Source organism: Hermetia illucens, chromosome 6 (assembly GCF_905115235.1).
Source record: "Hermetia illucens chromosome 6, iHerIll2.2.curated.20191125, whole genome shotgun sequence".
Classification (NCBI taxonomy): domain Eukaryota; kingdom Metazoa; phylum Arthropoda; class Insecta; order Diptera; family Stratiomyidae; genus Hermetia; species Hermetia illucens.
The window spans coordinates 35,993,602-36,009,158 of NC_051854.1; the positions used below are offsets into that span (position 1 = coordinate 35,993,602).

The following is a 15,557-nucleotide window of genomic DNA, read 5'->3' on the forward strand; positions in this document are numbered from 1 at the left end:
CAAACTGCTTTCATCGAGATCGAGCAGGCGGTGCGAGATCTTGGGCTGCGCATCAATGAAGGCAAGACAAAATATATGGTGGCAATGTCAGCACCGAAGACGAATCAACCAACAACATCAAACCGCACTGGTCAAACACGAACAAGAATAAGGATAGGAGAATACAACTTTGAGACCGTTGACAATTTCTCCTATCTAGGGTCGAAAATCACAACCGATAACAACTACGATGATGAAATCCGCGCACGGTTGTTGTCAACCAACAGAGCCTATTTCAGCTTACAAAGACTGTTCCGCTCGAAACGTCTCACCATAGGGTCAAAGCTCTTACTGTACAAGACTATGATCTTGCCAGTCCTCATGTATTCCTCGGAAACTTGGGTTCTTAGCAAGAAAAATTGCGAACTCTTGGCCGCGTTCGAGTGAAGAATCCTCCAAAGAATTTTTGGCCCCCTACATGAGGATGGACGATTCCGTAGCCTACACAATGACGAAATCTATGAGCGATACCATGACCGTCCGGTTGTGGATAAAATCCGGCTCAATAGGTTACGGTGGGCGGATCACTTAATCCGTATGGATGAGGATGATCCCGCCCGGAAAGTCTATAAGGGCAATATCGATGGTAGAAAAAGAAGACGAGGCAGACCCTGCCTAAGATGGAGCGATGGCGTAGGTCAGGACGCCAGACAAGTTTTAGGGATATCGAATTGGTGGACCTCGGCGCAAAACCGGGATGTCTGGAGTTCCTTATTAAGGCAGGCCTAGACCGGATACCGGTTGTTGCGCTGTTGATGATGATGAAAGAACATTTTATATGAAGAAAGTACACAATTTCTTTCAAGGTGTTATTTGTTATTTGGATTATAAGTTTGACATTTTAAATGAAGAAATGCAAGCTGTTTTAAACCTTAATATCCTGGAAGGCAAAAGTCTGAAGCAGGTTCGCGAAAAAATCTATGAAAAACAAGATAACCTACAAGTTTGAGTAGAACAGCACTGATTCCAGATATCCCATTCCGAGAATTCCGATGTCGGTGGTCATTCCTTGTGTCGGATCCGAGAAATCGATTTGTATCCGAATATAGTGTGGAATATTTGGGCAAAGTGATTTTTCGATATTCGGAGTCGTTTGGAAGGTTTTGTCGATGGCCGTAATGAACCTCGAATTTAACAGTCCAAACGACATTTGAATGACTTCGCTAAAAGAGCGACAATTGTAGCCAAGGCCTTACATGTGTTTTTTGAAGAAACCGAATATTTATGGACTAATTTTGAAATGCGTTTTTCTCGCAATTGTATGTTGAAAATCGGATGCCACCTTAGCCCAAAATCTATCCAAAGAAATACTGAAATTTTCACGATTCAGAACATATTTCTACAGTTCACAAACTAGGATAATTGTGGTTCATCGGGTCGTTTTTTTATACACGAAAGAAAGCGGGAAAAAACTAAAATTCACAAAAAAAAATAATTTAAATTATTATAAATAAGGCACCAAAAATTTACCTTTCAATGTTTTTTAATAGCTCTACTTTGTGAACCGTAGTATAGTCCACACGTTAAAATGGCTTCATTTTTTTCTCTAAGACGAACAGAGTGCCCTCCAGTGTAGTAGCGCAAATGGGGGTTGCCCTGTACTTCAATAATAAGCGATGATATCGGTCGAAAAATTGTTGCGTATGCTCAAGATATTAATAAATATATGGTGAAAAATTTACATTTGCATTTTATTCAGTTTATTAAAAAAAATCCCAAAGAAAACGACAAAAACGACTTTCACACCGGATGACCCCCTTAAACGACCTGTATTAGTCGACCCACATATAATTGCTGAATAATTTCTCAGGAGCTGGTCCTTGGCCACAAACCTATTTTGAATCATCTGCTTCCGAATCTGTGCCAAATATTTTAAATAATTACTGGAGCATTTCAAAGATAAATCAATTCTTGGGACGAATTGAGTAGAAGTGTTTCTCCAAACAAGTGAAAATCAGTAACAAAATAACAAAAGTATGGAAAGAATAATTATTCAAGATGAAAATCGTGGACGAATTGATCTTTCGGTAAAAAAGTACTATGAGAGTAGTTTGATTTTATGGTTGTGGTTATATTTTTGCATTTGATAAAATGTTCCTTTTCATTGAATCATTAGATATTTTGCATTTTAAAAGTATTATATTATAAAATTAAGCACCTACCTCAAGAAGACTGCCAAGAGTTCCAAAATGTGTGACATTATCTCACATGATAATATACGATGTAAATTATGTTTAGTGGTTAGTGTGTTAATTGTTCTGCATTTGTAGGTTCTCCAAAAATTTATACCGTATATTTATTTCTTAGGTAGCCAAATCACTTTTTCAGATAGGGCGACTATTAGTCCAATTTGTATTTAACTGAAATCATCAGTCGATTACGCATTAATGATATACAAACTATAGAACTAAATAGAATTATTTAAGCCGTAAACTATTTGTATTTATGTTTGAATAGAGCAAGGCAGCTTTTAGAAATGGACAGCAAATATTAAGATATTATTTTTTATATGGAAGCAATTAATTACAAAATAGGAAATGAAGATTCGATATTTTCAAATTTAAAGAAACATATTAATCAGCGATTTAAAGTGGATGAATGTTAGGTTTGAGATGAACATTTCACATTTCACATTTCATTGTCAAGAGGAGTACCCTTTTTCAAAATACAAAAATTAAAAGAAACGCCTCCTTTCTTATTTAAAAATATTTCATTTTATTTAAAACAAAAGAAATTTGGGAATAAATTATTAATATAAGAACAAGAAATGGTATAAGCTAATAGTAAAGTATGTTTCCATTTTGAAATTGATGTTGTGTACAGGTTTCACATTTAACGATGAATACTCTAGAGATTATGCTTCCGAATAAGACAATTAACAGAAAATCAAGAAATTTTTACAACATGTGATATCTAAATTTTGTGATTGTTGTAGCTTCGCCTAAAATGCTTGTTAATTTTTTATTTGGCTATTCGGAATTGTTATATGTTCTCAATTGTGTTGTAAAATAAATGCGAAGTATAATCAGAATTTGAACAGAATGTTAACAAGTCGAATTTTATGTGCAAAATTTGAAAACAAGCTTGCATTTACAAGAATTCCATTGTTAAATCAGTCCTAAATGTCGTTTGAATAACACTAAATTTTTTAAAATTGTTTTCACAACAATAAAGTTTGAGCGCATTCACATTACAATTAGCTGAGATGGTAATGGTAGCACCGACGTCTTTTTACCTATGTAAATACAAGCTTAGTTTTTTTGTTCGCAATTTAAACAAATGATTTGATGAGAATTTGAAAAAATGAATAATTTCGTTAAACTGACTTTTGGACCAACAAAAAGAACTCATTTTTTGAAAATTTTGTGAAATGTTGTTAAAGCTTCACGCAATATCCTTGTTAAATATTTATTAGTTTAAGGTCGTGGAGAAAAAAAGCCCAACTGATGATGATTCATTCTAAATAATTGAAAAAAGTCCACGTCTCAAACAATATTGTTGGATTTGAAAAAATTCCATTGTTGGAAACCAATTTCTAATTGTGAGAGTATGTTGCCCTCTACACCTATCTTGCTGTTCCGATGTAAATTCGTATTCTTCTAAATAATCTTATCTACTCTCACTACTACGTCTACCTTCGATATTCATTCGTTATTTCTCCTTTTATATTAGTTATTATTACTTTTTACATCTATGAATATTTTACGAGACAGAATTTTTTTTCATAAATTTGTATAGAAAGTTAAATTTTCATATGTGCGTGATGTCCATCTGAAATGTTTGATTTTTATACTTCCTTACCAGCGAATAAAGGCTTATCTTCAGGTTCATATTCTTGAGGAACCACCGCATTTGGCCAATCCTTCAGGTATAGTCCATAGCGTGAAGGATATCTGGAAGTAGAAAAGTGGTTACTGTTAAAATGAGCTTTAGCATCAATAACAAATTAGATAGGAGAAGGTAGTAGGCTTCAATATGAAAGGTTTTGGAGCTCTATCTAAGTTACTCGTGGATCCTATCGCGTCATCTAACCTACTTTAACATAATATGCTTTTTCTATACTAGTTCTCTATAATACAATTTTCGCTAAGGTAAAGTTTTTGAACTACTGCTTTGTTAATGATTGATTGACTTAGATCAAACTTTCCTTATTATCTGTATGGTCTTTTATGCAGATGGAGAGTTTGGGTTGTTAGAATGGATATAAGATAAATTTCCAATTTATTTTCCGAAATAAATAAAAAATATTGAATTCCCTCTATCTTAGAGAAAGCATTAGAATTGACTCTTTTGGTATTTTTTTCTTTGTATAATAGTTTCATGGTCCTCTACTTATCTATCTTATCTGCCTTTTCTAAAAAAAGCAGGTGGAATTCTTTAAAAGATACTGACTTGGGCACGACAATTTTTGGGATTTTTACTCACTTAAATAAACCCTCACCTCCCCACATTCCCAGCATCGTGCAATCACGATTCGGTATTACAAATTGGATGGAGATCACTCTAGCTAGACCTCCCATCTTCCGGGAGGGGTCCCTTTTATTTTTCTCACTTTTTGTTATATAGATCCAATCTTGGAGTTGGTTGCAGCTCAACCGTTCTCCCATTAAATTTTCCAATATCAGAAAATCAGCTGTAGGTTACTTCGCACTGGGAAAATATCGTTCGGATCTTCCAAGTCTCCATGACAGCTTGGAAAATCAGGCAAATTGTGGAATTTATATCTAAATTAGTATTGGCTGTACCATGTAAAAAACTGGACGATATTATAAATTACTTCACTACGTTTTCTTTTCATTTTCTTGATAATAAGTATCAATCTATGGGTGCACCGACCCTTTGATTACTATTCCTATGTTACTGTTACTACATACTTATAGATCTCACCCGTTCGGCGTCCTTCGACCGTAGTAAAAGAGAGGCAACTTCTCCACATATGTTCGTCATCTTCTCTGCCATATGAAGCTAATATGCAGGATGCAACATCATATAAGGTGGTTCTGAAGGCGGAACACACACTCAATTCTGTCCCTCTGTAGGCTATACGCAGTTTATGTTGCATAACATATGTAGTGCCCTTCTTCTAGCTCGAGTTATATATAGCAGGATTGTACTTAACTTACAACTATGCCGCATTAGGCTCTAATTGGGTGAATTAAATGCATTTCTCGCATATAAGGACATCAGTACCAATATTTGCTAACACTACTCTTGAATTGCATTACCGGGCAAATCAATAACCAATTTGATAGCATTATTGGCACCAATAACCGGGAGCATTCTATTATAGATATCCATCTCCATCCTGGGTCCTACAGCAGAATAACTTGCATGCTAACTTTAGGCAGCAGTACCTAATGTCGTTTCCATCTTTTTTTCTTCAGCCTTTGTCCCGTTCACAAGCGGGGTCGGCTCGTCGTGATCGGCTTCGCCATTTGGCTCTATCGAATGCCTGATCTGGGTGCAATCTCGAGGCTTTCAAATCCCCATCCAGCGTATCAAGCCACCGTTGCTTAGGTCTGCCTTTTGGTCGTTTACCATCGACTTCGGTGTTCAGGCCAATCTTGGCAAGTGAATTCTCGTTTGCACGAATTGCGTGACCATACCATCGAAGACGCCTCTCTCGCAACTTTTCCACGATCGGTGCAACCCCATAACGATCGCGGATATCCTAATTTCGGATGTGATCTAAACGTGTGACGCCACTAGTTCAACGTAGCATCTTCGTCTACATTACCGCAAGACGCGTTCATTGTCTTTTATAATCGGCCAACACTCAGAAACTCAGAACCATAGAGAGCGACTGGACGGACGACATTGCGGTAAATTTTAGATTTGAGACGTTCGTTGATACGTCGATCACAAAGGACACCAGTTGTGGAACGCCATTTCATCCAGGTTGCGTTAATGCGTGAAGCAATTTCATAACGCAGCTCTCCATTGGCTGATAGCGTTGACCCGAGGTATTTAAATCGCTCAGTTCTGGGCAGATCACTTCCGCTGACAGTGATTGTGCCTGTTTCATGGGGATCGGTCGTCAAAAATTCAGTTTTGTTTAAATTCAATCTGAGACCGTGTTGCATGAGGCGATCATTCCATTTTTGAACAAGTTGCTCGAGATCATTTTTGCTATCAGATGCTAGGAAAACATCATCTGCATAAAGCAGTGTGTAGGGCGCTGGACGTTGGATATCCCGTGTGACGGTGTCCATAACAAGAACAAAGAGGAGTGGTGAGAGGGCACTTCCTTGATGAACACCAACAGAGACACAAAGCGGTTTTGATACACCCGTTATACTTCGAACTTTACTTTTCGGATCGTGGTAGAGCAATTGAACCCAGCGCACGAGTTCTTCTGGTGAGTTCGTGAGGTACACGGTCAAACGTTTTCTCAAGATCCAGAAAGGCAATGTAAAGAGGACGATGCTTCTCACGGTGTTTCTCCATGAGTAACCGCGCAGCGTGTATTGCGTCAGTAGTTCCACAGTTCTTGACAAATCCGGCTTGATTCACGGTTATTTCAACGATTTCGCGAATACGGTTGTCAAGAATGCGTTCAAAAATCTTCATGGTATGGGAAGTAACCGGATCGGACGGTAATTTGAACATTCTGCTGGGCTACCTTTCTTTTTCCATATTGGAACAGTGGCGTGTGTGTGTGTGTGTGTGGATGGTGGGGAGAAGCTACAGATTCTGAGCACTCAGGCCGTGTTGGCCCATTGTACTCGCGTCCCCCGTCTAACGGAATATTCCGGATTCGTTCACGTATCGCAGGATTTCCGTTAGTGGATGTGATGCTACCCGTCGCAATTGGAGAACATCGGCACCAAAGATCTGATGCCTGATGCGTCCATAGGCGGGGCATTCACATAGGAAATGCTCCGTGGATTCCGCTTCCTCATTACAGGAGGGACACGTATCATCTTCGGTAATTCCTATTCTGAACATATGCCCAGCTAGTGAATTATGGCCTGTCAGAATGCCCACAATACACCTGCAAGTCCTCCTGCTTTTCGACAGGATAAACTTTGCGGTACGTATGTTGGGTTCTGGCAGGAAAAGTTTGGTGTGTCGAGCAGCATTTAGGCTTTGCCACCTGTCATTATGGGAAACTTGTTCCCAGTTTTTGAAAACAGATTTAGCCAATGCTACTGATACCCCAATTGCTGGCTCCGGTCCCGGCATAGGGGAGATTGACCCCTCTTTCGCTAAAGCGTCCGAGATTTCATTTCCCTCTATGCCGCAGTGACCAGGTACCCAGAGTAGTTCCACCGTATTGAATCTAGACATAGAGTTCAAACGGGTTCTGCATTCCTGAACGTTTCTCGAGGTGTTCAAAGGACTGCTCAATGCCCTCAGTGCAGCTTGACTGTCACTGCAGATTGCGATGCGCCTGCCCTTCAACCGCTCGTCAATCACCCAGTTTGCCACCCTTAGGATCGCTTAAACTTCGGCTTGAAAAACCGTGGCATATTGTCCCAAAGGAAAAGCCCACTTCTCGTTTTTATTCGAGAGGTAGACTCCGGCTCCAGAACCCTCTTCTGTTTTTGAGCCATCGGTGTAGAAGACTTCCATATATCCCGCCACGCATTCCTCTGGGTCTTCCCAGTCCTCTCTATGGAACAGTGATATTTTCTTGCCAGTCAGATGGTGTTCTTCCTTCCATGATCGAGAAATATCCCCTTCGATATATACTATTCGAACAATTCAGCGTAAATGTCCCGTCTAGACTTCACTGAGGCATTAAGGGCCTTATTCGGTATAGTATGAAACCTTAGACATTAGTTGTCCCCTTTTCTGCTGCAGATTTACGTCTGCAGTTACTTCCATCAATCCATCTCTCTTCCTAACCGAATAACCCGGGGATAACTTTCAACTAAAGAGTAGGGCATGTAATTTGCCTGAGTGGACCGCCTCTAAATCAATTTTTATGGGCGCTTTCACACGGGTTACACCCCCCTATGAACAGAGTACCCTAAAACCCTCTTGTGCTTCGGTAGGTGATGACTTGAGATTTCTGCGGTTTTCCTTATAAATCTGCTCTTTCCCCTTGATCACTCTCAACTGTCGCTCTCTAGCCGTCTTATCTTGGGCGTGATAACCGGATCGAAAATTAGGTACTATTATTCTGAATTTTAGTTCATTATTCCAACCGTAGTTGCGTCTCTTATTGGGAAACCAACATCTGCTCGCGGTGGTTTTATGATGCATGCCCTTTATTTGGAGATGCATGCTCAATTAGGATGATCTAGTCAAACCTCCAAAAAAGTTTGCCCATTCATTACTTTTCTAGATAAACGTGAAGTCCTTTTATATTTTTAACTTGGGCATGCATATTTCCTACATTGTAGCTCCCTTCATATTTGAAAAATTATTGGCTTGTGGTAGCTGAAGGTGTATATCACACTACCGTACCAGGGCATAGTATCCGCAACGGTGACAAAGGTCAGAAATACAACAGCCCCGCTTTTCGACAGGTGTTTATTATTCTCAACTCCGGATTTCTTTAGGCGGTCTGCTCGAGCAAAATCTGAGTGACATTGCAATAATTGAAATTGATTCAAATTAAATTCATTTTTTCATTAGGGGTAATGCATTTCAAAGCTTCCGGCATTTATCACTTCCTTCAATCTCCGTATTATCTTATGCCACCTATCGTCCACATTATGCATTTGGAATTCCTGCTCCACTTCTTAACATTATTCCGTTTCTAGGAGCAGCCCATTTGTGTAAAACAAAACCTTATTAAAATCGATTCAATGTCTGTCTGTCTGTCACACGCATTTTTCTCCAAAACGGCTAAACCGATCCGAACGAAATTTGGTGGACAGATGGGAACTATGAAATCCCACGCATACAGTGAGTGGCATAAATTTAGGTGGAGTTTAAAGGGGGGCTCCCCATATATGCAAAGGGGGGATTCAAAAATTTTTTTTCACCGGATATAGTTGTGTAGGATATCAAATGAAAGGTCTCGATTTTTACTTTCCGAAACTGACATTAGTTTTGGCATAAATTGCAAAGTGCGTGAGTAATGAGTCAAAATGTACGCATTTGAAGTGAGACAGGACTCATTTTCGGAAACTACCCAACCCAAAAATCCGAAAAAAAGGGTGGTGCGCCTAGATGAAATCCCTATGTACCAGCATAGGGGACAATATTTCGTATATATGTGCTAAATTTCATGGAAATCAGGCAATTAACGCCAAAGTTATAGCAGTTCAAACTTAGCAATTTCGCCGAGTTTACTGCTTCCAAAGCCATGCAAATCAGATGCTGACGTCATAATTACCCGGAATAATTGACATTCGCGTGGAATATTAAAGTCACATTTATGAAGAATCTATTTATCTGCACCCCTTTTTAAGGTTTTGTGTAAAACACTTATGTGAAATCTAATCTTCGAGAGATGTCCCATTCCGGTATCTGCTCAAAAAATTTACTAATAGTATATTATCAACTTTTAGAAATAGACTAAAAAACTCCCCTTAAATTCATCCTAAGTGTACTAAATTTGCACCGACATAGAGGACAGCCTCGTGCATACACATGCCAAGTTTCATGAAAATCCAACTATTAGTGGGAAAGTTATAGCAGTTCAAACTTATCAATTCCGTGCTAATTAACAGCATTCTAAGCCATACAAATAAGATGCTGACGTCATAATTAACGAGAATAATTGAAATTCCAGTGAAATATTAAAATTCCATTCAAGAAGAATCTAATTCTCCCTAGTCCTTTTTTATATTTGATGTTGGTTAAATTGTTTTCATTCGCTGATAATATTAAACTCAGAGCGTGAAGCGTATGAGGGTGACCATTATCAACACAGGGCTTTCCATCAAATGATTTATTTAAATCGCTTTCTAGAGAATAGAGGGCAATGGAATTTTTAGCTATATTACATGGAGCTGTCGTGCACTCGTCGCTCCTCACATCTTTTTCTTTTTCTTCAGCCTTCAGTTTACAAGCGGGGTCGGCTCGTGATGATCGGTTTCATCATTTTGTTTTATGACATGCCTCACCAGGATGTAATCGCGAGACCTTTAAATCCGCATCCAGCGTATTAAGCCACCATTGTTTTGGCCGGCTTTTTGGTTGCGTACGATTGCTTTCGATGTTCTGATCAATACTGGTTGTTGAATTCGAAAACGCCTCTCTTGCAGTTTTTCCACGATCGATGCAAACCCATATCGATCGCGGATATTCTCATTTCAGACGTAATCGAAACGTGTCATGCCACCAGTGCAATGCAACATCTTCGTCCCCATTACCGGAAGACGCCGTTCATTGCCCTTTATAGTCGGCCAACACTCAGAACTATAGGGAGTGGCAGACGGACGACATTGCAGTAAATTTTAAATTTGGGACGTGCGCTGATACGTCGATCACAAAGAACACCAGTTGGGGAATGCCACTTCATCCAGGTTGCATTAATGCGTGAAACAATTTCATTACGCAGTTCTCCATTGGCTGATAGCGTTGACTCGAGATATTTAAATCGCTGAGTTCTAGCAATGGCAGTAACCTATCCTTCGAGATACTTAAATCGCTCAGTTCTGGCAATGGTGAAGTGAGCGATTTCAATATCTCGGGTCAATGCTATAAGCCAATGGAGAACTACGTTATGCTCCTCACATAGGGAAACACAAAACCTTTTATATCTGAAGCGTCAAGCTTCCGGTTTCCCGACTTGTTTTTTAATTGAATTTATCATATTTTTTAATCCTTTTAATATGACTGCAAGCATTCCTTGCCTAACGCGAAGGATGCGTTTCTAAAGAATTCCCGTAAAGTGCGTGCGTGTACTTTAATCCCTAATAATTCAAAAACTTCATCGTTGTAACCTAGTTCTTCCGTTTTTTAGTGATTTTTCGCTACCTTTGTTATATTTCTGTGCAAGGATTCTCTGACAGTTCTGTACAGAAGTTAAAATAAACTAAATCCTGGCATTTGAAACTATTAAAAACTATCAAAGCAAAGAAAAAACTAAAAAAAAATCAAGTTGAATTCTATGGGGCCGGGCAAAATTAAACTTGATTTTATCCTATGGGCTCTTTCCTCTTCCGTTTAGTATCCAGTAGAACTTTTGTGGCATGTGAAATATGGTTTGGCCTAGTGATGCCGGAATAGGAGGGAGTTTGAAGGTAAAATTTTACTACATCTATTCAGGCTTAAGGGGGTCATCCCGTGTGTCGGGTTGGAGAAATCGATTTTTTTTTGCATGAATTGTATCTAATATATAGTGGAGAATATGTGGGCAAAGGGATTTTTCGATATTCCGAGTCCTTCAGAAATTACAGGGTTCAACAGGTAAGGGGTTTGCAGCCGCGGCTAGAGTACTCGATGAGAAAGAGCATCGAATCTTTTTTTACCTGTTAGTTTTTTACCTGAGCTTTATAAATTTGAACACAGGTATAAATATAAAAAGATGAAAAACCAATCAATTGTCTAAACTTATTTGCTGTTTGGAATAAAAAGGATAATCCAGTCTAGAGTGAGCACTGAAAGGCTTTCAAGCTATACTCAGTTATATTTTGTTGTAAATATTGTGCTGTTTGTGTGTTCAGTGATTTTTTTAAATGGATCGTACGAAGGGAGACCGCTTTAACGTTCAACGTCATGCTCGCACTAAAAAACGAGTATTTCATGGGAATCGATAGTTATCAGAGAAGAAAAAGGACTTCGCATCAACATCAGCAAAGAAACTTTTAGCAAGCATGAACGTGGATGTTCCAATTGCGACAAGTTTTGTATATTGTATATTGGATTTTGCTGGAATTTTCTCCGGTATTTCTGCAAATAATAAAATATACGTAGTAGTAAAAAAGGAATACGTAAGACATGTCGAGAAAAGAATGGGAACGCGACTTAGAAATGCAAAGAAGAATCACAAAAGCATTGGAAAAGGGGCTGGAAAACTTACTGATAAGGACCTCACTACATTTTCTGGGCTAGCTATTCATCGACACGCAAATTCGATAGAAGGAATGAAGCAAGAAATTTGGGAAACTTTCTTCCATAAATGTTCTGCAGACGAAAATCCTCAGCATCAAAATTGTCCAGCAGGCGAGGGCAATTGGTGCAAATGGCGCAAAGCGGAAGCTAAAGGAGAACTGGATAGTTTTCACCACGAGAAGGCACCTTTGACTGAAGAAGTTCAAACAGTCATCAAACCAATCTACGAGGATTTGTCAGGAGATGATCTCTTGAACAGATGTTTAGGAGCAGAGACCCAGAATAACAATGAGTCGTTAAATGCATTGATCTGAACTTTCGCTCCTAAATACCTTCATTCTGGGGCCAAGGTCGTAGAAATAGCCACTTTACTGGCTGTAATTATTTTCAATGGAGGATTCAATGGCATTTTTCAAAATCCTAGTGACAATGGGATGTCAAGTTGGTCACATATATCAGGTTTGTAACGACCGCCGTAATGAAGCGGGAATTTGGCGGTCCGAACGACGATCGACTGACCTCGCTAAAAGAGCCACAATTGACACCAGAGAGCAACAATCGGCCTTACAAGATTTTTTTGGAAGAAACGGAGGGTGCTCTCTATGGACCAGGTATAGCAGATTAATGGTGAGGTAAAATTTTACTGTTGATAATCACCTTTAAATTTTTAAATGCAATTTTCTCGAAACTGTATCTTATCTTGAAAATCGGCTGCCACCATAGGTCAAAATCTATCCAACCAAATTCTTTGAAATTTTCACGGCTTCTTTAGTGTATATTTCTACGGTCCGCAAACTAGGATAATTGCAATCGGACGGGTAGTTTTTTTTTTTATTCATAAAAAAAGCCGTAAAAAAACACCAAAATCCAAATAATTAAGTTTAAAAGCCCACCAAAAATTTACCTTTTAATATTTTCTAATTATTCTAGTTTGCGGACCGTGGAATATTGTCCACATTCAAATGCCGTTTAGTTTTTTTCCCTCAGATGAACACAGCGCCCTCCAGCGTGGCAGCAGAAAAATACCTTTTTTTGAAGATGGGTGCATAAATTAACACCTATTCCGAAAATTAGCTACGAAATCAAGCTGAAAAATTTATCACATATACTAGAGATATCAATAAACATATCACGTTTCTATCTTTATCCAGTCCTTTAAAATAATTTTTCAAAAAAGAGCAAAAAAACGGCTTTCACACGGGATGACCCCCTTAAGGATAACGAAGCGTAAGAATAACGTATCGCTATTGCTTCTTCTCGTTTCATTCCAATTGTCAGATTCGCTTTGTTTTACTTGTTTTTTTTTTTTTTTTGCAATTATAATGAGAAGATTATCGCGGTATCGGTATCTTAGAGACAGTACAAGAACGAGATTTTTTTGGTGAAATAACGTGGAGACTTTTTTTTGAAATAATTAAGTTCTTGTTAGCACTGATGAAGGGAACAACTGGTTCCCGAAATATCACTATTTACAAGCTTAATAAGTATTACTAGCAAATAGAAAAGGGAAGGGAAGTAATTATTTCATATAATTTAATCACTAGAATCACCGCGAGATTACACTTAGATAAACATGGAGAGGCAGAACTCCCTCTACACTATTGAAGGAGACTTCCTCTACACTGTTGACGGGCACTTGCGAAATCATAGATTTTAGCCGGTGAATGGTCAATTTTCGCTAGCTTTCTATAAAGTTCTGGTAGGTAGGTATCAGTGGCCGCTCCGAGGGGCCCAATTAGCGCTTTGGTGCGCCGTTTTGATGTCACAAACTCCTAAGACCGTGACTGTTGTTATAGGAAAAGGGAAGCAGAGTCCAGTTGGCTCGGATCTTCAGAGCCAGCCCGTAGCATTCACGAAGGAAAGCAGCTCTCCGACCCTGCAGCTAGAAATCTCACTGAGGTCCCCAAAGAATGGTTTACCCAGTGTCCGCAGCCTGACTCGAGCCAGAGCTGGGCAATCGCAGAGAAAGTGCATGAGGGTTTCCCTTCCTTCTCCGCAGCTTCGGCAATGTTCTACTCGCGTAATTTACAAAGATGAACTCGGGATAGTTTATGATCAGCCCATGGTGGTAAAAGCGTTAGACCACACATCAGCTCACAAATTATTAAGGGACAAGACACATTCGATTATAAAATTAAGAAATATGTTATACGCACCTGCGTTCGATTTCTGACATACGCTTCAGGTGTTCATTCCATGCCCTTTCTACGTCATAATTTGCTAATGGAACTGGGAAAAAAGGGAATAATTAGCTTAAAATTATACACAAAACTTCACGTAAAAAAATATTCACCGAAAAATTGATCAAAATTCAAAAAAAAAAGCATTTTATAGGAAAAATTGCGCAAAAAAAGTCGAACAATTCTCTCAGGACATCCATGTGATTAGTTTCCTTACGGATAGAGGCATGCGGCAGAGTTTTGCAAACATTCAATGCGTTACAAAGCCAACACATACATATGCTAGCCTATGTGAGATGATATGAGTTTAGGATATTAAAATAGTTCACGTGCTCATGCCATCATGTAAATCATGTTCCAGTCAAATACCTGTACCTGTGTGGGTCGCGGTCTTTCCAAAGGAAAACTATGCGGTTCTTGAAAAGTTCTAACAAAATGCATTCACGACTATCCCCAAATACTACCCACTTGCAATATTGATAAAAGAGGTTTTCCGCAAAAATATTTCTTTATTGAAAATTATATCATTAACTTTACAATTCCGGTTGAAGCGTAATTGGAAGCAGTTTGTCCTTATTTGCGTAAGTGCGGCCAATTAGAGCTTAAGCTTAGAGAAACACGAATATTACATACGGTAATGTTATTAGATCTAATTAAAAGCCTTCATGTATTTTATGTATTCATTCTTCTTATAGTTTTGCATTTTGTCAATATCTAGATTTCAAAAAAAAAAGGATTCGAAAATACTGGCTGATGGTATGCAGTACGAGACAAGCATCTTTTCATTGCGATCTATATCATAGAATTGTTGAAAATCTCAATCGATGACATAAACAGTTCAGTTAGTACGGGTAGCTAAGCGACGGCCTGCATTTTGTTTTTGCTTTTATTGCAATCTATTGATTCTACGATGATGATATTTATGCTGAAATGTAGGAAAAAGTTTGGCTTAACATTGAGGTTGTCAAACGTCTAAAGGTATGCTTCCGTGTAAGAGGTGTTGCGTGTCCATGTGTGCAATATCTTTTAAACTGTTGCTTTGCCAATGTTTTCAAATAAATGTCCTTAATTTTAGTCAATTTCCATTTATTTGTATTTTGTATTTGTATTTTGTGACTGTTTTTCAATTTCAATATATGCAAAATGCCTTTCCGTTTTATATAAATGTATAGCACTGCTCTCTGGCCAGTTATCTTTCTACGCTGACATTGGTCCCGATAACATAGCAACACTTACGCTCGCTCTTGGAATCCGACCATCTACTGTCAAGTCTACTCTGAAGGGTGAAATTGCAAGGATTCACGCAACCGAGTGGGAAAATTTGGACTTTTGCCGGCAAGCGAAAATTCTTGTGAAGGAGCCTAGGGCCACTAGAGCGGC

At 38.7% G+C, this 15,557-nt stretch overlaps 2 protein-coding genes across 5 annotated transcripts in view; one reads left to right on the forward strand and one right to left on the reverse strand.

Annotated features, from left to right (window-relative positions):
• LOC119660111 (soluble guanylate cyclase 88E) overlaps window positions 1-15,557 on the forward strand; it is a 129,717-nt gene that overhangs the window by 40,465 nt on the left and 73,695 nt on the right. The gene's annotated exons all lie outside the window — the stretch shown is intronic.
• Window positions 1-15,557, reverse strand: part of LOC119660112 — a 43,527-nt gene that overhangs the window by 20,040 nt on the left and 7,930 nt on the right. For all 3 annotated transcript variants that reach the window (XR_005250396.1, XR_005250395.1, XM_038068502.1), the window contains exons 4-5: window positions 14,154-14,226; window positions 3,841-3,932 (exon numbers count right to left, since the gene is read on the reverse strand). Coding sequence is in view for 1 of the 3 variants with exons in the window: in XM_038068502.1 (XP_037924430.1) it covers window positions 3,841-3,932; window positions 14,154-14,226 (165 nt within the window). In the remaining 2 variants the exon portion in view is untranslated. The remainder of the gene's footprint in view (window positions 1-3,840; window positions 3,933-14,153; window positions 14,227-15,557) is intronic.